Source organism: Meles meles, chromosome 4 (genome assembly GCF_922984935.1).
Source record: "Meles meles chromosome 4, mMelMel3.1 paternal haplotype, whole genome shotgun sequence".
In the NCBI taxonomy this organism is placed as follows: domain Eukaryota; kingdom Metazoa; phylum Chordata; class Mammalia; order Carnivora; family Mustelidae; genus Meles; species Meles meles.
The window spans coordinates 41,607,622-41,633,052 of NC_060069.1; the positions used below are offsets into that span (position 1 = coordinate 41,607,622).

A 25,431-nucleotide genomic window follows, 5' to 3' on the forward strand; every position below is an offset into this window, starting at 1 on the left:
AAAATAGTTAAAGAACATTGAAATAGGAAAAAGGAAAAATTTAAAAAATAGAATAAGAAAAAAATAAAATTAAAAAAATTTAACTTCGAAGACTAACATGGGGAAAAAGTCATGAATGCTATTTGTTGCTTTCCCTAAGCTCTGGAGTTCTGCAGTTCTCACTGATAAGTGAACTTGGTCTTGGCTGGATGTTCTTGCTGATCTCCTGGGGGAGGGGCCTGTTGCAGTGGTTCTCAAATGTCTTTGCCCAAGGCGGAATTGCACCACCCTTGCCAGGGACCAGGCTAAGTAATCTGCTCAGGTTCATCTTGGGAACTTTTGTTTCCTGAACGCTTTCCATACAGCTTTGGAGGATGGGAATGAAGATGGCGGCATCCCAATCTCCAGCCCCGTATGAGCCGAGAGCTCAGGATCCCACTCCTCAGTCAATCCCTCCTGTCTCCCAGGTCTTCGGCCACACTCCCTGCTCACCTAGCCTGTGACTGAGCATTTCTGTCTCTGGCGCACAGCCCCTTTTGGAGTCTCCAAACCCAGCAGATTCCTGAAGCATGCTCTTGTGCCACTCCTCCTGGTGGAGGAACGAGGGCATCTCTCCAGATCTGCCACTTTTGGGGTCCCTGCTTGAAAAGTAGTGGTCTGACTTTGCCTCGGATCATGGTTTATGGCAACCCCGAGCTGAAAGCACATTCCTCGGCTCCGTCTCTGTAGCTGGCTTCCCTATTCCAATACCTGGAAGCTCTGCCACACTCAGACACCCCTGGTCTTTCTGTGATCCTGAAGATCCTGAGACCTGTGAGAATTCTACCACCCCCCCCCCAACTTAGCCACTGGAGCTATGTCCCTCCTCGTAGAAGACTTCTAAAAGTTCCAATTTTGTGTTCCCCTGCTCTGCTGCTTGCCAGGGGCCAGCTCCTACCCCCACGGTCGATCTTCCTGTGGGTTTGGATTCACTTGTCTGCAGGTCCTACCTTCTGGAAAGTGGTCGATTTTTTGTTCCTGAAATTGCCACTCTTCTTCTCTTCTATCTCCTGTTGAGTTTGTAGGTGTTTAGAGTAGTTTGATAACTATCTAGCTAAACTCTTGGGACCTGACGATGTTTAGGTCTCCTACTCCTTCACCATTTTGCTCCTCTCTCTCAGCCCAGAGCCCTTTATGGAAAAAGAATTTTTTGGCCCAGTTTGGGTTCAGTGGTAAAGCATACCAGTGTCTGTCATTGATGTGGGCATAGGAAAGGACAGAACTCATACCAAAGACTTTCCATCTCACATTTAAGGGCAGTAGGGTCCTTGTCTTTAAAGAGCTTGCATTCAAATGGGGAAAGCATGATTCATGCCGGGAGCAAGAAAAGGAGACAAAAAAGTAAAACACAATTAGGACCCTTGAACAGTAAACATCCAAACAAGTACAATTGACTGTAGGGAAGGCTGAGAACTTGCTAAGTACTTGGAGCAGCCAGAATGCCCTTGCTCAGATGGGGTTGATCTGCAACGGTTTTCTGGGGCAGTGCATTTTGAGTTGGATTGGAAGGCAGCCAGGAGACATGGTGTGAAATTGGAGGGGTAGTCCAGATTAAAAGGAATGTGGGTTTCTGGGTGTTTTTGTTTTTTTTTAAGATTTTGTTTATTTATTTGGCACAGAGAGAGATCACAAGTAGGCAGAGAGGCAGGCAGAGAGAGAGAGAGGGGAAGCAGGCTCCCTGCTGAGCAGAGAGCTCGATGTGGAGGGAGCTAGATCTTGGGATCCTGGGATCATGACCTGAGCTGAAGGCAGAGGCTTTAACCCACTAAGCCACCCAGGCACCCCTCTTCTGGGTGTTTTTTTATTGTGTTCCCCAAAGTCTCAGCCACCCAGAGTGACCATGCCTGACCTTTGACCTCCCTGCAGTGAGGACGTGTGCAAACGTGGCTTCACCGTCATCATTGACATGCGGGGCTCCAAGTGGGACCTCATCAAGCCCCTTCTCAAGACGCTGCAGGAAGCCTTTCCAGCTGAGATCCATGTGGCCCTCATCATCAAACCCGACAACTTCTGGCAGAAGCAGAAGACCAACTTTGGCAGCTCCAAGTTCATCTTTGAGGTGAGCCAGACCTCTCTCATAGCTCCCCCTTTCCCTTCCCCTTCTGCTACCCACACATTTCTTGCTTCTGCTTCTTCACCTATCCTATGATATGCTGCATGGCAGGAGCTGATATTTCAGGATTCCTTGGCTATTGTGGCCTTACCAGTGAGTCTTGGAGGGAATAAGAGGCCCAAGAGATTGTGCTGGACTCTTAGCCAGTCCACTGAAATGTTGACCTTGGCCAGCTGGTGGCTCCTGCCTCACGGGCTGTGTGCTCTCATACTTGCCCTTTCTGAGGCAGGTTGTGGTCATTAACGTGTGGATGATCTCAGTCTTTGCCCTTGACTTTTTGCCTTCTGCCTACGCTCTACCCTACCTGCCCCCGCATCACTGAGTCCCCCTCTCTGTGTCTGCCCCTCACAGACAAGCATGGTGTCCGTGGAGGGCCTCACGAAGCTGGTGGACCCCTCCCAGCTGACTGAAGAGTTCGACGGCTCCCTGGACTATAACCACGAGGAGTGGATTGAGCTGCGACTCTCCCTGGAGGAGTTCTTCAACAGCGCCGTGCACCTGCTGTCCCGCCTCGAGGACCTACAGGAGATGCTGGCCCGGAAGGAGTTCCCTGTGGACGTGGAAGGCTCACGGCGGCTCATTGATGAGCACACGCAGCTCAAGAAGAAGGTGCTGAAGGCCCCCGTGGAGGAGCTGGACCGGGAGGGGCAGCGGCTGCTGCAGTGTATCCGCTGCAGCGATGGGTTCTCTGGGCGCAACTGTATCCCGGGCAGCGCCGACTTCCAGAGCCTGGTGCCCAAGATCACCAGCCTCCTGGACAAGCTGCACTCCACCCGGCAGCACCTGCACCAGATGTGGCACGTGCGCAAGCTCAAGCTGGACCAGTGCTTCCAGCTGCGGCTTTTTGAGCAGGACGCCGAGAAGGTAGGAGGGGAACTGCTGGACGGAGTGCACTTGGAGGAGGGGGCACGTAGCTTTTGAGGGAAACTTAGGCTGCTAGTCCAACTTCCTGATTAATACTTTTGTGGAAAGCTTTAAAAAAATGGGCCTGCTGGGGGCGCCTGGGTGGCTCTGTTGTTGAGTGGCTTACTCTTGATTTCAGGTCAGATTTTGATCTCTGGGGTGTGGGATTGAGCCCCCTGTGGGGCTCCAAGCTGAACATAGAGCCTGCCTGAGATTCTCCCTCTCCCTCTGCTCCTCCCTACCTTCCACCACCTGGCTTGTGCATGCTCTCTCTCTCTGTCTCTCTCTCTCAAAAAAAAAAAAGGAAAATGTGCCTACTGGTTTGGGCTGATCTATTTCATATATATTTGGTCACTGATCATATATATTTGGTCATATATATGACCACATCATATATTTGGTCATTGATCACTGACTTTAAATCTCCCCTTATATAGTGTTTATTATGTTCCAGGTAATGTCCTAAGCACTATGTGTAAATTAACGCAGTTTAATCATCTCAAGAGTCTTAGGAAATAGGTGTATTATCATTATCCCATTTTACAGATGAAGAACCTGGCAAGGTAAATAACAGCCAACCTGAGCAGTGCCAGGCAACTCGATGGTCCACACTTCTGCACTGTTGCACACTGCCCCTGCCAGGGCGTGCAGTGAGTAGGCCAAGCCGGCTCAGCAACAAAAATAATAATACTGTTGCAACTTAGTGATTATTGTCCCGCAGTGTCTTTTACCATTGACAAAGCACTTTCACAGGCGGCATCTTATTTAATCTGTGCGGCCCTTTGATCCTTGGACATGGGTGGTGGTGCCTCTGCTGACAGGCAGGGAAACGGGTGCTCTTTGATCTTGGGGTTATAATGGCAGACTTGACGCATGAATCCCGCTTTCTTCCCTTTGAAGTTCAGGGCTCTTCCTTCCATACCACTTCTTTCTGAGATTTTTCCTCAGCTGCTGAGTAGTTTCTCAAGCAAGACCCCATTTTTCCAGCAGTGAATTTTCAAAGCTTTCCCCTTATCAGGGGACATAGGAGAAAGTGAAAAAGAAAAATAGAGCATATGCCTCTTTGCCGAAGACACAAAAGTGTCTTCTCTAGATTCTCTCCGAGCTAAAGAAGAGAGTTGACTTCAAACATAATAGGCACTTTAAGAAGAGTGAAATGGGTTTTCCTTCTATCAGTTTTCTGGGGAGAACGTATATTGAAATGCATGACACTACTCTTGGTGATACCATGACGTCTCAGTCACCTGTGAGTTTTACAGACAGTGTCTGATATAATGGTTTTGTGTCTTTTAAGAGCCTGTATTGAAAATGTCTCTAGGTATTTGTAAGTAATGAAATCAGGCTACAAAACTGTATAGAATTATGATCCCAATTTATGTGAGAATGCCAACGTAGGTGTAAATGGGAAAAAACTCACCACAGTGCTAATTGTTTTGATTTCAAGGGGCCAGGCTTATGGTTGATTTTAATTTCGCTCTCATTTTTTGTGCTTTCTAATCTTCATAGTTCATAAGCAGATGAAAATCAATACATGTGATTTTTAAAGACTGCATAGCTGCTTTCCACAAAGGAACTCTTGAACATCCTGGAAGCCAGTTTTGAGAAGGGACATGTAGAGGGGTTTCTTGCACAACCTTAGGCATTGCGAGGTCTCCCACTGGCCTTCCTGAGGCCTCTTTGCCCAGTGGCCTGGCAGCTGAGGTCCAGCCCTGTCCTGCCCCACCCTGGGAAGGGTGCCTGGGACTACAGAATCCCTGTCACTGCTCAGCACGTGAGGAGAGACACCAGGGCAGAAGCAGCTGCTCTGTGAAGTCAGAGGCCAGTACTTTGGTTCCTGTGATGAATATTGGAAAGGTCTGGACATCTCCTTTTAACTTGTGGTCTCTTCTGCTCTGGGGCAGGAAATCTGCTTTGCAGTCTGGTTCAGGTGCCTGTTTCAAAGAGCCAGGGTCAGAAGGGGAGGCAGGAGACTCAGGTCTGCCTAGAAGTGTTCTGTTGGAAGCATTTCACTGCATCTCTGAAGCTCAAGGTTATGGGAAGCCTTCATAGGGCAGATAGTGTCTCTCTCAAAAACAAAGCAGAACAAAACAAAACACCCAGGTCTCAGAAATCCCCAGGTAGGGAAAGCTGACCTTCTAGAGTCAGCCAAGCCCCAGTCAACCAAGCAGTCATTTCTGCCACACATATATCTTCTCAATTCATGCTCGTAGATTCTTATGGTGTATTATTGGCTCCATTTCACAGTTGAAGGAAACTCAGAATGGATGCTGACAGGCACTGGAAGCTCCAAGAGATGAAGTGGCTTGCCCAAAGTTGCACTGTGGGTTAGATAGAGCCCGTAGTGGGTCTGTCTCCCAAGCCCACCCAAACTCTGGCCCAACAGCCCTGCTAGCCATCTGCTCCCAGGGTGGGTGCCTCATGCTACCACTGAGCACTGCCTCAGAGCCCCCTGGGGACTTTCTCCAAGCCCACCTTTTAATCCTCTTTGGACAGCAGGGGATCTTAACCTTTCTGTGATATGGATGCAAAGTAATATATAGGCGTGTAAAATAATTACTGAAGTACAGTTACTCCGTTTTTAAAAATAACAGTAACTTTTATACTTGTTTAGGAACATGTGAAATAGCAAGCTCTATTAGAAGTCTTATAACTGCCATAATTTTGTAGTAGTGATGAGCATGTATGACCTTTCAGGGCAACATGCGTGTCTTTCTGTCAATGTCAGAGGCATGAATATTGCTGACATTAATGTAGTTTGCTGCCTACATTCAGAATTGAAGGGAATGCTGTATTTCAGTTCGAGGCTAGTGAAAATCAAGGCGTATTTTTTCCCCCATCCAAATACAGAATCCTCAGTTCTATGCAGGACTCTAAGTTTAGGATCCATATCCTATGGTGTGTTCATACCATAAAAAGTGTGTGTGTGTGTGTGTGTGTGTGTGTGGCACATGTGTGGTATGTTGGTGTGTGTAGAGAGGAAGAGGAGAGAATATAAAAAATGAAACAGGGTCAGTGAAGGGAGGATGGAAAAGGGCAGCCCAGGAATATTTTGATATTGAGTCAGTGATGAAAACATGGCTCAGGCTTGACCCAGCTGACACAGAAAATGTGCTGGGTGTGGGGCAGGAGAGAAAAATAGTCCTTTTAAGTTGCTTCAAGATTAATTTGAAATATCTGTACAGAACCAAGTGCCTCAGCCCTTGACTTATTTGGTGTTTTTGAAGGGGGGTGAGGAGGCTGGCGGTTTGGGGTAAGGGTTGTGTGCACGGATCCACATCTAAACAAGAGTGTGAGGAAATAGTTACTGCATGAGCCGCTTAGTCTCCGTTCTGGTGGGAGGCTTGTTGGAGGTCTGCATTTCCAGATCTGGGAAACTCTCAGCAAACTGAGGAGACTGGTGACCGCCCAGCTACTATTTTTTGAGGGGGTGAGTGCAGAGTCTCCCTGCTGGCTCTGTGGGGTGAGGGCTTGTTTCCAAGGGATTGAATAAGAGGTGTTGCTCCCCATTTACCAGCTGGCCTTGGAGAGTGAAGCCATCTCTCTCTCCCACCTTCCCCTGACCTCTGAAATGACTCTTCCTCATCTTGGGGGTAGGGTGGGGAGGGAGCCATTTTCTCTGCCAATTAAACATTTCTGGAGGAGGGACACTTCCACAGATAATTCATAAGGAAGGCCACCCATTCATTTAATAAACTTCTGTCGAGCAGCTGTCATGAGCCCCAAACAAGGCACTGGGATAAAGATGAGTAGGCTAGAATTTGTGCCCTGGGACAGCAAGCTGTCACAAACTCCTAGTTATTATTAGTTATGTCTGCTCTGTGCACCCCCTGCCCTAGGCACAATCTCCACAGCTGGGGAGTTTTTAGAGAAGGAGGGAATGCTGCAGCTCAGGAATGGTAGGAAGTCCTTAATGAGGAAACTGTGAGAGAACTGAGCAACTGAGAGGTGATTCGAGTAGCACTCGATTCATCTCGTCAGATGCATGGTGCCTCGGTCCTGTGCCCTCCAGTCTGATTCACGGGCCCGTCCTCCACTGCACTGCCTGACCACAGCTGGGCTGCTCCGCATTAGCAGGTGCAGGTTATGGCTCTCTTTGCAGACCTGACTCACAGCCACTTGCCCCCACAGCCACCCAGACCCTATGTGATGGGGGTGTCTGCCCTGCAGTCATCTCTTACTGCCAGAGAGAAGGGAGGCCTCTTCCCCAGCAGGGGGCGGTTTGTGCTATGAAGGTCCAGTAGACTTGTTCCTCATCCTCTTGTTGCTTCCATGGAGGATCCTTCTGAGCTACGCCCCCCACCCCATCTTTCCTGGGTGCCTAGGTGCATCTCAGAATGGCAGAGCTGGAAAAGACCTTGAGATCGGAAAGTCTCTCTTCCACACAGTGTGAGGAACCCAGCCTTGTCATCCTGATGACAGATGTTGTGACCTCACGATGCCCAGCAATGTGCCAACATCAGTGACGCATATCAGAACATCAGGAAGCTGCTGCACCGTCCATCTTGTGGTGTGCGGAAGGCCCACCATCTTCCAGTCTTCTCGGGAAAGAAGTGCCTTGAAGGGCTCTAGCGTATAACAGACTTAACTGATACAGAAACCTTCACATGCTCTGCTCCTGAATTAATCCTGATGTCCACCCAGGAGGCCCGTGCTCTAGTCTTGCCCAAAGCCATTCTAGAAAGAAGTGTATTCTTTCTGTGGATGGAGCTACTCCGCAGGGCTTCCAGTGTTGGACTCATGCTCGTTATTGGTTCATGTAGCACAGGATTGTTCCGTGTGTAAAGCTGCGCTGGGAACACGCTCCAAACCAGACCTTTAGTCGGGAAGGTATCTAGGTTCCCACCTCCTCCGCAACCAAGGTGTGAGCTCACAGGAGACTGTCACCATTGGTTCGAGGAGACTGGTCTCACCATGCTGCCTGTGGCAAAGTGTGCTTTGGAGAGCCATATTCTGAATGCCTTCCTGCATATTCATTCCTGCATGCCGAAATTCCATGCAACCTAAGGGTGCCATGTCTGGGCAAAAACAGAGTTGTACAGGGATTCAGATTCATTCTGAGGGGCCACTCTACCAGTTGGGAGACCTTAAGGACATCTTTCATCTCTGACCTTCAATTAGGTTCCCACAAAAAATGAGGATGGAGAATTTGGGCTAGCTCAGTGTCTTATGGTTTTTCTCCTGCTTCTACATCACACTGTCCTCTTGAACAACACTTTGTCTTTGTGAAAATATCTTTGAATGGGAGAAGTCATGTGGCAGGGTGTGTGCATGGTCATGTCAGAGGCCAGGGTGGTGGTGGTAGTAGAGCTCAGGGTTGTCAGGGCATATGTCAGAATCTCCAGACTGAGGGGCGCCTGGGGGGCTCAGTCGGTTGAGCATCTGCCTTTGGCTTAGGTCATGATAGAAGGGTCTTAGGATTGAGCCCGGTATTGGGCTCCCTGCTCAGTGGGGAACCTGCTTCTCCCTCTGCCCCTCTCCCATCCACTCGTGCTCTATCTCAATCTCTCTCTCAAATGAATAAATAAAATCTTAAAAAAAAAAAAAGGAATCTCCAGATTGATAAAGTTTGATAAAGAGCCCACCCACCCCAGCCAAGCAGGCTTGCCACTTCTTCTTTCAGGCTTGCCATACTAATGATATCTAAGCCTCTTCATAGCTCAGCAATCCTGTAATAATTTTTGCCTTTTTGGTATTCATTCTCCCTAAAAATCTACAGTAGGCTTTTCTGTTTTCGAGGTTGTCACCTTGTTTAGTGTTGAAATATAAGTTTTTCTCAGCAAATAGAACCATCATCTATAGAGCTCTGGTCTTGCTTTAAAAAAAAAAAAAGACTTCCTGAGCTGCTGCTGCCGAGCTGCCCAGGCTTGTTATGAGAATCGAAAGGGGTGGTGTGTGGAGATGCCGGCACTGGGCTTCTCTTCCCTCTCCCTGTGCTGGGTCAGTCATGCCTTCCTCTTCAGTCATTGGGGGCCTGCCAAGACCATGCAGAGCGTCACCGACGCTGTCTTCCAACTGGACTTGCTCTAGATAATTTTCAGTGATCCCTAAATGAAACCAAATCAAGAATTGAGTTTTGCAAGAAGTCGGCAGTTAGAATGTACATTTGCAGGGGCCAAAGATCACTAGGTTGTGTGATGCCCTTGGCTGAAGTACAGAGAAGTGCGCCTAGGTCAAATGGGGGTCATAGCTGATGGGTTCATGTTGGGGGAACTGCCACAGGAAAGGTCTCTGGGAAAACAGTCACAGAGGAAAGTGATTCCCCCAGGGAGATAGGATTGCCCCTTCCTCATACACCTTCTATATCTGAGACACTTGTCACCTTCTGCCTTGTATTATAGCTCAGTGTGTTTGTCTTATTCTCCTGCATGCATGGGGCCAGAAACACTCCCCACAGTCCATCCAAGAAACACATCTATGCATTTTGATTTCCTTGGAGGTCTGTGCAAACAAAATAATGTGACTTTCATGTTACCGTGAGAAAATATTTGTGGGGCCCACTGGGCAAAAGGCATCGTGGCAGGTAGCAGGGCTCTGTGCTAAGGGTTACGTGCTTATTGTGTTTCCCTCTTTGTATGTCCTGTTAACCACATTAGCAATTCAGGACATCCCCAGGATGCCCTGTCCCTGGGCAAAGTATCCTCTGCTGTTTCCTGCCCTCTCCCTTCAAGGTATAAACAGTTTTGATCATACCCCAGGGCCCAAAGCAAGACCCATAAGTTGCATCCCGCCTGGAGTTATGAGAACCAGTAGGGCCCCTGTGGAGAAATTCCCCTGCCTCTTCTTCCCACCAGACACTGGCCCACTGCTGCTTCTCCTCGCCACACTTGCACGCCCCTAAGCCAGCAGTGAGCATGACTCCACACTCATTTGTCAAACTGAAGTACCATTGTAGCAATTATAATACAGAATATTTTTTTTGAATGTCGGTTTTTCAAGTGTTCTCACACCCCTGACCTTAGAGATTTTGTGGTCCAGCCCTTCCTTTCATACAGAAAACTTTGACCCAGAGTAGAGACCCACCCAGAGTCCTACAGTTGGTGGTACATCATTTGGTCTCCTACTACTATGTGGGCAGGCCAGGCAGGGGTGAATAGGGCATCATTTCATAGATGGGAGATCTAAGACTCAGTGAGGTTGGGCAGTGTGCCTGGGAGAGAGCTGGATGGGGGTGGGGTGGGGGGGCAGGTAGGAAGCCCAAGCCTTCTGCCCTGAGGCCAGGGCTCCACCCCCTCCTCCAACACACACACACACACACACACACACACACACATACCCACCCACCCACCCACCCTTGCCCGGCAGGAGGAAGGGCCCGCAGGCCAGCCAGCAACCTAAGAGATGGCCTGAGGGGCTGGGAGGCAATGGAGGGTAGGGGTTCTCACCACTGCTGTGGTCAAAGAGCAAGCCCCAGACAGGACTCCAGGGTGTGTGCCCACCAGTCTCTGGTTCAGTCCCCTGACCCTTCTTGTTGGGAGGGTGGCTTCAAAGAGCCTCGACCTTGCGGCAGCCAGAGGCCAAGGTCTTTACTGGGCGGTTTGTAATTTCCTGCTGTTTTTAGAGAAAGGCTTTGGTGCCCTCTTGTTCCTGCCCTCCCTCCTCCTGGGGCCTAAACCATGGCCCCCGCACCCCCCACCCCCCACTTACTGGGCTCAGGGCGAGGAAGTGTGTCTGCATCCCGCCCCTACACAGGACACAGTGTCCTGTATTATTTCCAGCCTGCTGGTCCTGGGAATCTCTTCTTACTTTTTCTCATTTCCTCCCCTTGAACATTAGAAACATTAGATTCCAAAAATAATCCAAGTCACAGTGTTCTGCAGGCTGCATGTGTGAGTGTGCTCTCCCAAAGCTGTTTTTCTCCTCCTCCCATCCTTTCTCCCTCTCCTGCATTTTCGGCCCTGCTGTATGTGGAGGTCACAGGCCTCTAGAAGGCTTGTAGGCCTGTGGGTGTGGAGAGTAGATAAGAAGAGGCAGGCCTGGGAGGAACTCAGAGTGGGGGTGTAGGAATCAGGAGGACTTCAATCCCTCCCAGATCACCCATGTGGGCTGCAAGGGGTGAGACCAGACAGCCATATGTGAACAGCCTGCATGTGCAGCCTCTACTTAGGAATGGACCCTACAGAACGTGTGGACCCCACAGTGATCCCGTAGAACTGAGAATGGGGATACTACGTTAACAATGTTTCCAAAATCCAGGTTGTCATACTGATTCTGCCTGTACCAATTTAGGTGAGCTTGAAAGAGAAGGTTCTGATCAGAGGCAGGCGTTGTGTGAAGCCCCAGGAAGTAACTGAGAATCATTGATTTACTCATTTATAAGCGGACGTTGAGCGTCTCCCATGTGCCAGGTCCTCTGCTAGGTGCTGGGGACCTTGTCTCCCACCCAGGCCCTGGGCAGGGGGAATCATGTAGGGAAGCTTAGGGAAAATCAGGCTTAGCACTGATGGGATTCCTGATACTTGTAAGAAAAGGATGGCACAGAAAGTGCCCACTCCAGTGGTTAGAGTCCGGGTAGATATCTAGGTCTCTCTTGCTTACTGGTCAGGAGTTAGGGTTTAGGGGATGGCTAGTATGTAGTGGGGAGACAGTGGGGGTGGCCCAAGAAGAAAGGTAACCTGTCCGCTCTGCTCCAGTAGGGGAACTGGAGGGAATGTCTTAAGTACCATTTTTGGAAGAACAAAAAGACATTTAGGTACACGTTATTAAGTGGAAAAACAAGTTGAGTCAAGGCATTTTACTTTACAGAATGCAGCTTCCTTCCTTCCCTTCATCTTTATCTTACTCCCCTGGACCCCTCTCCTTCCTTTCCCATTTGGGACCTTTTCCCTCCTTGTGCTTGTACCCCTTTCAGCCCCACTCTTTTTGCTTCCATTCTCTCTGAAACTGTTGTTTCTTTTTCCTTTTGTTGTCCTGCTTCCTTTTTTGCGTGGAACTAAGGGAGGGCTCCATGTGATTCAGGCCTCCTCGGGAGGGCAGAAAGAGAAAAAGAAGACCCAGCAACTGCTTCTAGAAAAAGCTCTGGCTTTGCACCTGGCTTTGAGACCAGGATTTGGATCTCAGCCTAGTCCCTCGTGAGCTGAATGGCTCTCAGTGTCCAGTTTAACCTCTGTGAGCAGTTTTGTTATCAGCAAAATGTAGATTTTCATAAATGCCTTAGGATTGGTATGGATTAAAGAAAATGTGTATATACTATCTAACATGCCCAGAATCCAGTAGGTACCCAACAGACGGTGGGTTTGTGGAGGTAGACTCAAGGTGGGCCACGGACATAGATGGGATCAGGAGTGGAAGAGAGGCATGGGTGCTGAGCAGACAGTGGGCAGTGTGTAGGGAAGGTAGGTACCTGGTGCCCAGAGAGGCCAAGAGGGGGTCTTGAGAAGGAACTAGTCAGTGAACAGTAGATACCAGATCAGCTGCCAGTAGAAGGAAAGGGAGATGAAGGCATGTGACCCAGATGGCAAGATCTGTTGCTGAAGATAAGCCAGTTAAACAAGTGCCAGCTATTGGGCTGGAGCAGGCAACTGGCAGACGAGCTCCAGTCAGGCTTTACCACATTGGAGCAGGGGGCACTGCCGCATGGAGACAGTCCATCCAGGTACCTATCACTTGAAGGTGGGCAACATTGATGGAAATATTCAGCCGAAGTTGGGGTGAAGAAAGAGGAAAGAGCATGAGCAAAGGCATAGTAGCCTTGAAGTCCAGGGTGGGTTCTGGGAACAGCCACTTTCTAGAGAGGCTAGAGGTCAGGTTTCCAGGGGAGGAGTACAGGAGGGCAATGTCCGTGCCATGTCCATTACCAGGAGTTACAACAGGGGGTTGGAAATCTAGTCACACTGCTTCCTGTGTAACCAGAGGACATAAGGAAAGCTGGAATCTGGTGAACAGTTCAGGGCCTGCTGGGAGCATCTTAGAATGCTAGAATCTCTGAGTCGGAGGGTCTGATCCCTTCCTTAGGGCTTCCCTAGTTGACAAGCATCCTCTAGACTTTGCTGAGTATCTCCTGGTTTGATGAAGCCACAGCTCTGTGAAGCACCCTGTTTCTTTGTTACCCAGCGCTGTTTGTTAGAAAGGCCTCTTGCAGGGTGCCTGGGTGGCTCAGTGGGTTAAGCCTCTGCCTTCGGCTCAGGTCATGATCTCAGGGTCCTGGGATCAAGCCCCACATCAGGCCCTCTGCTCAACGGGGAGCCTGCTTCCCCCCGCCACCTCTCTCTGCCTGCCTCTCTGCCTACTTGTGATATCTGTCTGTCTAATAAATAAATAAAATCTTTAAAAAAAAAAAAAAAAGGCCTCTTGCCACCAGGCCAGAATCTCTCTTCCTGGAGCTTCCACTGTGAGGTCCCAGGTCTGCCTGAGGATCCCCCAGAATTGGGTTTCTTCCTTCTCCTGGAGGGCAGCCCTCTGGTGACTTGGAGACGGTCCTCATGGACCTTCCCAGTCTTCTCTGCTTCAGATGAACTTCCATCACTTCTCCTGGCCTATTTTCACTTGACGTGGGCTCTAAACCCTCCAACCTGGCATTCCTGGGGCCAGTTTTTCAAATATGAAAAGGAATGGGGACGGGTCTACAGCTTGGGCCCTTGATCCCACTTGATCCCTCTTGATCCCACTTCCACAAGTGAGAAAAAGATTTCGTGTGTAGGTAGACTTGCTTCTTGTAGTTCAAGCTAGCAAGTCTGAAACTCCAAGGTATTTGCCCATCCAGAGAATTATGTTTTCTTATTCAAATGGGTCTCTGTCTCATATGTGAGTAGAAGAGGATGTCTTTTCACATGTATGCATAGAGAGACTTTTCTAGTATGAAGTGCTGAGTTGACAGGTTACCGGTATCCAGAGGTAGGTATGCCCAGGTCAAGGATATTCATGGGCAAAGCCCCATCCTTGTGTCCCATGGCTTTCCCTGAGATCATTCCCAAGCAGAGCCAAAGCTTTGTTAGAAGCGAGTCAGAAAACTCATGGTAAAACATGCAAAGGAACAATAATTCCCTTGGAGGAAACCCCTCTTTATCAGAATCCCAGAAAAGCTTCCCCCGCCCCGCCCACCCATGTTCCCCAGCCCTTGTTCACTAAGAAACCCTACTCTCTTACTCTTCGGCTCACCTCCAGCCCTTCTCAGAGAGCCTTTCCAGGACAAGAAAGGCCCTGTTATGGGGATGGTTACTGATGTGAAAGAAGATAAAGCCCTTTCTTGGTACAGAGGAAAAAGGGATGTTTGGTTTCCTCCATGCAGATCAAGCAGACTGACTAGCCCCACCCTGGAGTGGTACTTGTCTTGCCCTAGGAGGTTTCCCCAGGGAGCTCACCCTTGTCATGAGGGGTCAGGAGAAGGTGCAAACTAGAAAGACCTAGAATGGGGAGTGAGACTGCAGTTGGGCAATCAGGCCCTCTATGCTTTGCACAGTCCCACCTTCTCACACCTTCTTTTAGACCAACCTCCCTCCCACTCTGCCTACTGAAACCCTCCCCTAGCGGAAGGTCCACTCCAGTGCTACTTCACTCACTCTTCCCTCCCGGAAGTGGTCTTTCCTCCTCTGGGCGTCTTCCCATAGTCCTTTATCCATCCCTCTCAAACTGGACTGTTCCAACTCATCTTGTATTGTAGCTTTACACTCAGAGGTCTCTTCCCCCAGATATATTGCAGCTTTCTGGAGGTCAGGCCCGGTGTTTTAGATACCTCAGTGTTCCCCAGAGGCATACAGTCTGTGCTAAATTAAGAGGGGACTGTGGGACTGTCAACACTCCCCAGGCTGCCTGACAGAGTGTGCTGTGCTCTGAGCTGACACAAGAGCGCCACCTACTGCTGAGTGGCTTCAAGGGACGCTGCACCCAGGCTCTCCCTTATAAATGGGTTCTAGCAACCTTCATCTAGCAATGGGCAGAGATTGGGAGGCCTGGCCCCCAGTTCTGGTTCTTTTAGACTAATCCAAGTGTGAGCAGATGAGGTGAGCCTGGGAATGGAAAGGAGAAGGGCAAACTCTGGAGAAAGTGGGGTGCCAGGTGCCTGATTGGATGTTGAGGGGGAAAGGGAGCTAAGGGAACCACAAGGCCTTCACATCAAGACAGTAGGATGGGGGTGGGGGGTGCGTGGAAAGAAATCCCAAAATATTTTGTGAGAAGGAAGGGTGACTAAATTAAATCTAAGTGTAAATTTCTTTGAAGGCACAGGAGCATGAGGCGTGGTGATCAAAGCATTAGACCATGAGTGGTCTCTTTATTGCATTTCTGCCCTGATCGTAGGGATAGCTGACACGATCTGAACATGGGAATTCGCCACAGTCCTCTGAAAAGACTGTTAAAGAAATGGAGGGTTTGGAGGAGTGACTGGGCTTCCTTCTCTGAGTTCTTCCTGAGCACCTGCAGGGTGTGCTCTAACAGGCGGGGTCATGGAGCAGGACACGTGACCAAGCCCCTCTTCCTGAATGTTCCTGAGCTTGTCTCCCATGCCACCTCTAGCCTCCCCGGGGCCCCACAGCTGACGCTGCTGGAAGAGGGTGGAAGGGAAAAGTGGGGGTGCTAGCTTTCATCCTCAGCTGGAGCTCAAGCCCACCTAGCACACGCAGTGTCAACATGGCAGCAGCCCCCTTCCCCCGATAGGGACCCTTGGAGGGAGGGCCACCTCCTCCTTAGCCCATGTGGAATTTTTTCTCCCAGATGTGCAAGTGATTGGCACAGCCGATTTTAGGATGCGTGGGAGGACTGGATGAGAACATCCAGCAGAAGCTCCATTTTTGCAGTAACAATAATAGTTACCATTTACTGAGTGCATCCTGTATGCCAGGAACAAGCATTAGCTCATCTAAATTAACTTGCCAAGGGCCAGATCTCAGTTTATGCCTAAATTTAGCTTTGGGATAAAGTTGGGCACTATTTTCTTAGCTTGGATTAAATAGAGTTTGACCTCTTCAATTCTACATTTTGGGAAGTAAGTGAAGCACATTTTCTCACTCCAGTGCTAAGAATGTTTTATCAGCATCTGTGGTTCAGATGGAAGGAATTTGGCCACTCAGAGTCAATATCCCAGGGCTGCCTGGGCTGACTCCGGCTCGGTTCGTCCTGTTTCTCGTCTGCTTGACTTGCTGGCTCCTGGATGACCATTTCTTCCTCCCCACAGGGAAGGTACTATGCGTATCACCCTGCTGTAGGGAATTTGGTTCACCCTGGCAAACAGACTGGAAATGAAACATACAAAAAGCCGCTTATTTAAAGTCCGAAACATTTATGTTACTAGTGGACTTGGGTGAGACGTTTCATCCCTTCACTTAGTATGAGGAAGGCAAGAGTGAGGACAGTGGCCTTTTAAGGCCTAACAGGAGTCTGTGCTTCTCCAGGCAGAGCTGAGCTACGGCTCATTCTCAAGGGCAGTGTGTGGTCTGAGCATGAAGTTTTGCAGCCTGGGTTTCTCTTATCAGAAAGCAACTACGTTTAATACTGCCGGCTTGTCCTGTCTAAACCCAGGGGAAGTGGAAAGGGAGTGGCATGCATTCAGCCTCTATTATGTGTTTGCACTTTTCATATATTCTTTATTTCCTCCTTTATATTTATCTTCTTTGACCCAGACACTGAAGGGTTTATAAGAACAAGGAGTGTAGGGGGGTGGGTGGGTGTGGAGAAGCCACAGTTGTTGGTGAGAAGTCTGTAATGTGCTAGTTGATTTTGTTCTGTGAGATCAGGGCTGGCTCAGACTTCTCTTCGCAGTGAGGTAAGTCACTGTCTATCTGGGGACCTCAGGGTAGACCCCCCAGTCAGGGTTAAAAGCAAATCTGACCATATTATTGCCCTTTAGTGGTTCTCCACTGCAGACTAAACAAAGAACAGTTCCTGGGCCTTCCAACCTTTGTCCTTTGTGTCCTGGCCCCTCCCTTCTCCTTTAGCATCCTTTCTCAGTACCTCTCACTCCTCACTCCCTGCCCTGCAGCTCCGGGTACCTCCTCTCTAATCCATGTTTGAAGCCTCCAGGCCTTTGCTCAAATTATGTCCTCTCATTAAGATGCCCTTCCCATCTACATCTTCACCTGACCAAATCCTGCTGTCTTTCAAGTGTTATTCAGCTGTTGCCACCTTCTGGAAGTCATTCAGGCTTTTCCATACCTCTACCTCTGCCAAGTGGGATCAGGGGCTCCTCTGGGGTCAGCCCACAGTAGACACTTTTCTTTTTTTTTTAAAGATTTTATTTATTTATTTGACAGACGGAGATCACAAGTAGGCAGAGAAACAGGCAGAGAGAGAGGAGCAAGCAGGCTCCCCGCTGAGTAGAGAGCCCCATGTGGGGCTTGATCCCAGGACTCTGGGATCATGACCTGAGCCAAAGGCAGAGGCTTTAATCCACTGAGCCACCCAGGCGCCCCGAGTAGCACTTTTCATAGTGCTTTTCACACTTAAAATTGACAGAATACTGATCACATTTATCTTCCTCATAGACTCTGACTTGATCTTTTATCATCAGTCTTTCATCCAATGTCTAGGATACAGTAGGTACTCACTAATTGAACAAAATATTGTACTAGGCATCATAAGCATGTGACTATATCTGGGTGCTTTTGGCTGCAAGAAACAGAAATCTGGACTCTGTTTCAGTGTTCCATCTTTTAATTCATTTTGTCCCTTTCCCTGCTATTCTCTTTAAAATGTGAATTATGATTGTCTTGAAAGTGCTACCTTCTAATTCATAGCCTGGTCATCTCTGGGTCTGTTTATGTTGGCTTTTATTTTTTTGGTTGTCAGTCACTCTTCCCTGCATCTTCATATGGCTTGTAATTTGTATACTGGAAACTGCAGATGATGCACTGTAGAGACTCCAGATTAGGTTACCTTCCTCCAAACTTTGAGTTTTGTTCTGGAATGCAGTTAACTTACTAGCAGATTTTGATCCCAATGAGCCCTGATTTAGACTTTGCTATGACAGTTACACTTCCATCTTTTCATTAATCATAGGGTGCAGCCCTTGCTCTTAGGATATGGTTCTTATCCCTATATTCTGGTCTTTCTGTGGACCCAACTCAGTGCCCAGAGCGTTCACCAGTGTTTCTCTGCACTGTTTGTATTAGAGCTCCCAACATTTCCCCAGCACTGTGTAACCTAAAATTTCTGTTCAGATCCCAGTATTCTCTATTTCCCACAGCCATTCTCTGCAGACTTTCTGGAGTTTCTCCTTGCATGTGCATAACTTAGGATTTCCCCAAAGACCTGAAGGAAATTTTAATGAAGATTTTTAGGGTTCCTTCTTTTAGCTCCCTCTTCCCTAATACCCTAATACACTGTCCACTGTTGGAAATTCCAACCACCTTACCAGCCTGAATTCTAAACTTTGGGTTTTGTTTGTTTGTTTGTTTGCTTATACCCATCAAGACTGCTGCTCTCCACTGAGTTCCTATTTCCCTGCTCCAGAAAGGGCTTCCATTGTGTGCTTCTCTTCCTTCATGGGTGTTTGGTCTTTGTTGGTTATTGACCTGCACTTTCAAATTGTTTATAGATGGTAGGGTTATGTCTGATACCAGCTACCTATTGTGGATAGGCCATAAGTCTGCACACGAACCATTGCTTACAGGTGCAGCAGAATCACCTAGAGAGCTCCGCTAAATCAGAATCTTCAGAGTAAAGCGTAGGAAGCTATATATATATACATATATATATATATATATATACATATATATATATATATATTTTTTTTTACAAAAACACTTCAGATAGTTCTGAATTAGGTTTGTGAACGTCTGCAGGAGACACTGGAACAGTGAGTTTGGAGGAGAAAGAAATCAGTGTGGGCTCGGTTGGTCAAGGAAGGCATTATGAGGAGATGACACTTCAATTGCATTTCGAAAGATGGAAATTATTTGAATATTTGGGTGTGGAGCATTTCATAGGGGGGAAAGATGTGAACACAAATATGGGGGTGGCCATGAGTACAGAATGATGTATTTGCATGGCAGTGAATAGCACATGGCTGGAAAGCAGGCTTGGTGTAGGACATGGTCTGAAATAATAGGGAAAGGCAGATTTGGACCAGACAAGGAGGAAAGTAGTGCCTCAAATGCCAGAACAAGAAGACTGGATTTTGTTTGCATTGTAGATGACAATAATTGGGTGTGTTTTTACACGCATGTGTGTTTTGACTGGAGGAATGACATGGTGAAGCAGTATATGAGAGCAGTGAACCCAGTGGGGGCAGATAGCTTGGTATAAGGGAGAAACTGGAGTCTGGGGAGACCAATATGGAAGCAATGGCAGTAATATAGGCAGGAGGGGGTGGGGGGTGAGTAGCAGCAGGAATGGAAGATAAAGGGCATATTTCAGAGTTATTTGAGGGAAGAAAGAACAAATGGGGTCTGGGGAATGGGATGAAGATGTGGGAAGTCAGAGGAAGGTCAGAGTCCATAGAAAAGGCACAGTAGTGGGAGATGCTGCAGAACATCCAGCGGATGTTCATATTGAGTCAAGGCACCAAGAATAGTCCAAAATTTAAGTGTCTGTTTGGGAGACAGTTTGATAGTGGGTTTAAAAGCATAGACTTTGGAGTCATGCAGACCTAGATTTGAGCCTTCAGTATGCCCCATTTGAGTCTTCATTATGTGATACGGGCCAAGTAGTTTATCCATTTCCATAACTACGACAAGGTGGTAATGATGGCATCCACTAGCTCCCAGGGCTGAGGACTGAGACGATGCTATGAAGCTCACTGTACAGAGCCCAGCACACACTTGGTATTGTCTGTTATCGGGGAAGTCATGCTTAGAGGGAATCCTGGAGCAGAAGAAATTTCATGGGATTTAGGTTCAGATGGACACTGGGATTCTAAATTTATCCCCATCACTTCTAAGCTGTGGGATCATTGGCCGTCTGCTTCAACTCTTCGTACTGACTTTTCAGCATGTTTAAGACGGATTGAACAATAGTTTCTTTGCAGCCTTATTATAAGGACTGCATGAGGTCACCCACTCAAGTACTTGGTACAGTACCTCACATACAGCTTGGTGCATGAAATGGGGAGCACTACTCATGTTGTTGAGGCTGCGAGCCTCGATGGATTTTCAGGTGGGCAAAGCCTGGTGAATAAAAGGCAGAGGGCTTAGGGTCAAGTTATGAGACTGTCACAGGTTGTGAGGCACACAAAGGGAGGTCTTGAAGGGCCAGCGAGAGGAGCAAGAGGCATGTTTGGATAGATCAGCGTAGGACTGGACGACTGGTCAGCTTTCAAACTGAGAGTGTTTCTATTGCTTTTATTGGGCGGAGACATGAGATGTCTGGGAGGAGCATGAGTGTGGACACACTGGTGCTCCGAGGAGAATTCCACGGGTGTGTGGGGTGGGGGGTGGAGGCATGGGAATGCAGGAGGGGGATGCGAGGCATGTCTGCAGCCCATGGCTTGCCCCTGAAAATGACCTGGTGCAGGGGCCAAAGAAGGGGAGTTTCATAACTCCCTTTCACAAAGGTCCATGTTAGACCGTGATGAGAGACCAAAGGGAAGGAGTGACAGAAGGAAGAACTCAGAAAGGCGGAGATGGTTGGTTTTCCTGTGGGTGCAGACTTAAGGCAGTAGTAAAAGGTAGAGCCTATTACAAGGAGTTAGGGAGGAAGTGGGTGGAGGGAAAACAAAGGCAGCAGGGGAAGAATACTTCTAGAAGACTGGTGGTGATAGAAGAGGGGGCTGGAGTGAAGCTCTGAGCACAGTGGAAGGTGGAGCAACAGGGTTAAGAGCCTCAGCCCCGGAACTCTGCCTCCCGGGTTTGAATCTCAGCTCTGCCGCTCATTAGCAGTGTGGCTTTGGCAAAACTAATTAACCTCTCTGTGCCCTACCTGTAAAAATGGAAGGGATAATATTGGGGATTAATATTTGGGCAATGAGTATGATTTTAAGAGGATTAAATGAGTTGGCATCGTGCCTAGCACATAGTGAGCATTCAGCAAATGTGAGTGGTTGTTACCGCTGTCACTGCTCCATCACTAAGAGAAGGTGAGAATGAGAGAGGCAGATGGAGAAAGGCAAGACAAGAAGAGGTACAGTGCTGCTGTTCGTATAGTCTGGCTTTGAAATATGGAGGCAACACCTGCAGGGAGCTTCCTTAGACGCGACTACACACTCTGACTGTGGACGACATTTCACACTCGTCTACTCAGGACGATAGACCATGGGAGCCATGGCTTAACAATAGAACAGTCTTTGCAGCAGTCCGGCTCAGCTGCAAGGAGACGGGAGGCGCAGCGGGCAGCTGCAGAAGCTGACCTGGCTTATGAACTCCATGCCTGATGGGAACCAGCATCTCTTGTAACAGGTTCATTGGCACAGTTGCCAGGACCCCTGCAACGGATGTGCCGGTTACAGGAGTTATTAAACTCTGGGAAGCCGAAGGGATGGTGTCCCCTTCAGGTATTCATAGTTCATCCATCATCTCTCCAGGCCCGATAGAGTTTACCAGTCACGGTGGGTGTTCTTACCATAGGCAATGGTGATTTCGTAACATGTTATCGCACACTGTCTTCCCCTGTCTCCAGGGAAACAGAATGGGGATATTAAATGATGGTCAGATTAGCATGCAGAAGGGGAAAGAGTTTTTGTTCACTCCTTGCTCACAGTGGGATATGTGTCTATTTTATAGAGAAACTGGGACTCTTCTAGATGAGAGCAACATGTTAGAAGGCTAGATCTGAGATTTAGGAATTAGGGAATTTCAAGTATGAAAAGTTTAAGAAACATGCTAGGGGATTGATAGCATGTCTATGGGTTAGAGAGAGAGCCTGGTCAGTGAAATTATTTGGCATCCTGGCTGATTTGGTGATAGGGTCTCCCAGGTAACCAGGCTTCCCTAGAGCAGCTGGATTTATGGTGAAAGATAAAAATTGCTTGTCTTCTATACAACATATGAAAGTCCACCAGTTGACATGTCAGAAACCTACAGGAAAATGGGCAGAACCCAGAGCACCTCCTCTCCCTCAGTAGATATTTGTTGACACCTACATCTATCAGGCACAAGTCCTAACTGCCTGTGCTTTACCAGTGTCGAGATGGTCCCTCAGAACTCTGCATGCCCGTGACCTGCAAGCCTTGCAGATACAGATGGGGTGAGGTGTCAAACTCTCCAGGAGGATTTCTAGGAACATAGAAACTAGGTCCACATGTGGGGTCCTTTATCTTTTCTCCCTTTGCTCTCTTTTTCCCTTAGCAGGAGAGCTTGCAATCCTTGGAGAACAGATCATTGCAAACCAGGCTTGAAGGGTCTTAAGGGTCCTGGTGTCTGTGTGTTGTCCTGCTTGCATGAGAATTTATGCCCCGGCATCAGTTAGAGTTCAAGTGATTGTAGAACTGTAAGGTGAAGACATTACTCTTTAGTTCCCTCACACTTCTCATTCCCTCTCCCTTTCTACCTCTCCTGTCCCACCTCAGGTTGGATCTCACCCCTGGGTCAGGATCACAAAGGGCCTTGGCTTCTCACTGAGCTGATTCTGTATCCACAATCACCTAATTCCAGGGGGGAGCTGCAGGCATGCTGCATTTTAATAGTAGTCTCTCCTGAGTGAAAAACCATGAGGATCAAAAGAGACTGAGCCTAAGAGTGAAAAAGTTGAGGATGGAAGAGAGGGTGGGGAAGGGAGGGTCTGGAAGCAAGACAGGAGAGAGTGAGGTCCTGGTCGAGCCATACTGGTAGGGCAGGAGGGCACTGGTGCCCTCAAGCATAACTCTGAGAGGATGGACTTGTCTCTGAGTCCTGTGTGGGCAAGGGCACCCCCAGCACCCCTCTGTGTATGTGAAGGTGGAGGAGGTGGGAGGGTACACAGGTGTCTCTGTGCTCAGAGCACCCTGTGGTCGCTGTGGGGATGCCTCTTGGGGAGGGTAGGCCGAGGATGTGTTTGTATCTGAGGTGCAGGTGTGATTTCTATTAGCCTGCAGAGATTTTGCAGGAAAGTGAACTTACTGCAGTTTTAAATCCATACCTTTCATCCGTTTTGTGCTCTAAATGAAAACATTAGGGAAATATATATATATTAGAATATGCTCATTATATGGATTTTGAAATCTCTCAGGTAAGTAGCACTTAAAGCATGAAACCGTTATCATATTTGAATCTCACTATTACCCTAAGGTCCAAAGAGTGTCGGTTGTTATCCCATTTTGCAGATAAGGAAATGGAGACTCAGACCAATCTGTACTAGAGCCCAGTATTTGGAGGCTCTATTCTTTGTACCATAATACACATAAAAGCTTGTTGTTGAACTGACCACACACCCTACATCCCAAGCATAGCAACGTTCACCAACAAGGATTTGTTAACATAGTTATGGCATAAGCTTCTATGGCTGGGTCACTCCTGTATATAAGCAGGGTCAAGGAGACACAGGTGACATTGGAATGTGCATATTTAGGCAAAGAAAATCCTTTGGTTGCCTTCTATCCTCTTAATCAACTTATCAAAGCTGAGTATGAGCAACTTTAAGACCAATATAATCTATAATTGTAGGCAGTATAAAATACTAACACTAGGTGGTAAGGTGCTTTGAAAGTTAAAACTCTAAATCCGATGCCACTGCTAAATTTGGCAAATGAAGGAAAATAAGCCCAAGATTCTTATTTAATTTCTTTGCTCTATGAAATAGTTTATGCTTCATTAAAAACAGAACTGAACAATAATAACCTTTTAGCTCTCTCTATCTTTGTAAGAACAGGGGGAAAACGTTTCTGTTTATTTTCCCATTTTGCATTTATATAGATTCTTTTTATCATTTATTATATATTAAGAACCAGATTTTTAGGGAGGGTCAAGATGGCGGGGAAGTAGGAGGAGGCACCATTTCAACCTGTACCCTAAAGTGAGCTGATTACCTACCAAAGAACTCTGACCACCCATGAAATCAGCCTGAGATCAGAATTATACACATCTGGATCTCTACAGGAGCAGAAGATGCCAGTGACAGATACAGATAATTTTTTAACCTATTTACCACCATACTGAGATGCCCAGTACATCAAATTCTTTAATAACCTTCTAACCTGAACTTTTTGATACATACACCCGTGTTTTTCTTTTGCTTTTCCATTTTTTTAATTCTTTTTTAATTTTAACTTAGTTTAGTCTAGTTTATTCTTTTTTAATTTTTATTTTCTACTATTCATATAGAGTTAAACTTCAAGGTAATCCCCTTTCCCCAATCAATGCTACCCCTATGGGCAAACCAGTTTCTAATCCCCCTATAACTTAGGAAAGTTGAGTCCCTTAACAAAAACATCAAGATACCTTCAGGAAGAATCAAAATAACCTTCCTCACCCACACTGAGAATTTATAACCACTCTCCCAATTTTTCCTTCTGTCAGTGTTTCTGTGAATTTGTGTTTGTCCTGATAATATATAAATCTTATACTTGGGGTTCTTTCTGATGAGCTTCTTCCCTTATTTTTGCTTATATATATATATTTTTTTCTCTTGTCATATACTTTTATCAGTCTTTTTGTTTGTCTGTTTTTGTTTGTATACTTCATAAATCTTACCTTGTGGCCCATTTGGGCTGAGCCTTCTCTTTTATCTTCCCTTTTTTTCCTAGCTCTCTCTCTCTCTCTTTTTTTTTTCCTTTTTTTCTTTCCCCCTTTTTTTTCTTTCTTCTTCTCTATTTCTTTTTCTTTTCTTTTTTCTCTCATTTGGGTGGGGAATCCTGATTGCACAGAAGCGTTCCAGGGTGCACATTGACTGCACCACAGTCAATAAGTCCAGCTGCATCTGTTCAGTCATCTCTTTCCAAAATGACTAGGAGGAGGAATACCCAACAGAAGAAAAATACAGAGGATGGGCCTTCTGCAACAGAGCTAATGGCTATCAACATAGACAATATGTCAGAAAAGGAATTCAGACTAACAATTATCCAGGCAATAGCTAGGTTGGAGAAAGCCATGGATGACCAAACAGAATTGATTAGGGAAGAACTGAAAGCCACCAGGGATGATGTTCACAATGTTAGGGCAGAACTGAAAGCCACCAGGGATGATGTTCAAAATGCTCTCAATGAGTTCCAATCTAATCTAAATTCTCTAAAAGCTAGGGTAACTGAGACAGAAGATAGAATTAGTGATCTGGAGGACAAACAGATAGAGAGAAAGGATCAGGAGGAAGCCTGGAACAAACAGCTCAGAAGCCACGAAAACAGAATCAGGGAAATAAACGATGCCATGAAACGTTCCAACGTCAGAATTATTGGAATCCCTGAAGGGGAGGAAAAAGAAAGAAGTCTAGAAGATATAGTGGAAGAAGTTGTCTATGAAAATTTTCCCAATCTCACGAATGGAAACAACATTCATGTACTAGAGGCAGAGAGATTTCCTCCCAAGATTTTAAATTCTCGAAAGTCCTCACGACACCTTATAGTTAGAATGAGGAATTATGTTTCAAGAGAGACCCTCCTAAAAGCAGCTAGGACAAAAAAGCTC

General features: G+C 47.3%; 1 protein-coding gene across 18 annotated transcripts in view; it reads left to right on the top strand.

Moving 5' to 3' along the window:
- The window catches only part of KALRN (kalirin RhoGEF kinase), a 672,007-nt gene that overhangs the window by 229,030 nt on the left and 417,546 nt on the right, over positions 1-25,431 (top strand). For all 18 annotated transcript variants that reach the window (XM_046002937.1, XM_046002938.1, XM_046002933.1 and 15 more), the window contains exons 4-5: positions 1,885-2,077; positions 2,483-2,995. In XM_046002937.1, coding sequence (XP_045858893.1) covers positions 1,885-2,077; positions 2,483-2,995 — 706 coding nt within the window. The remainder of the gene's footprint in view (positions 1-1,884; positions 2,078-2,482; positions 2,996-25,431) is intronic.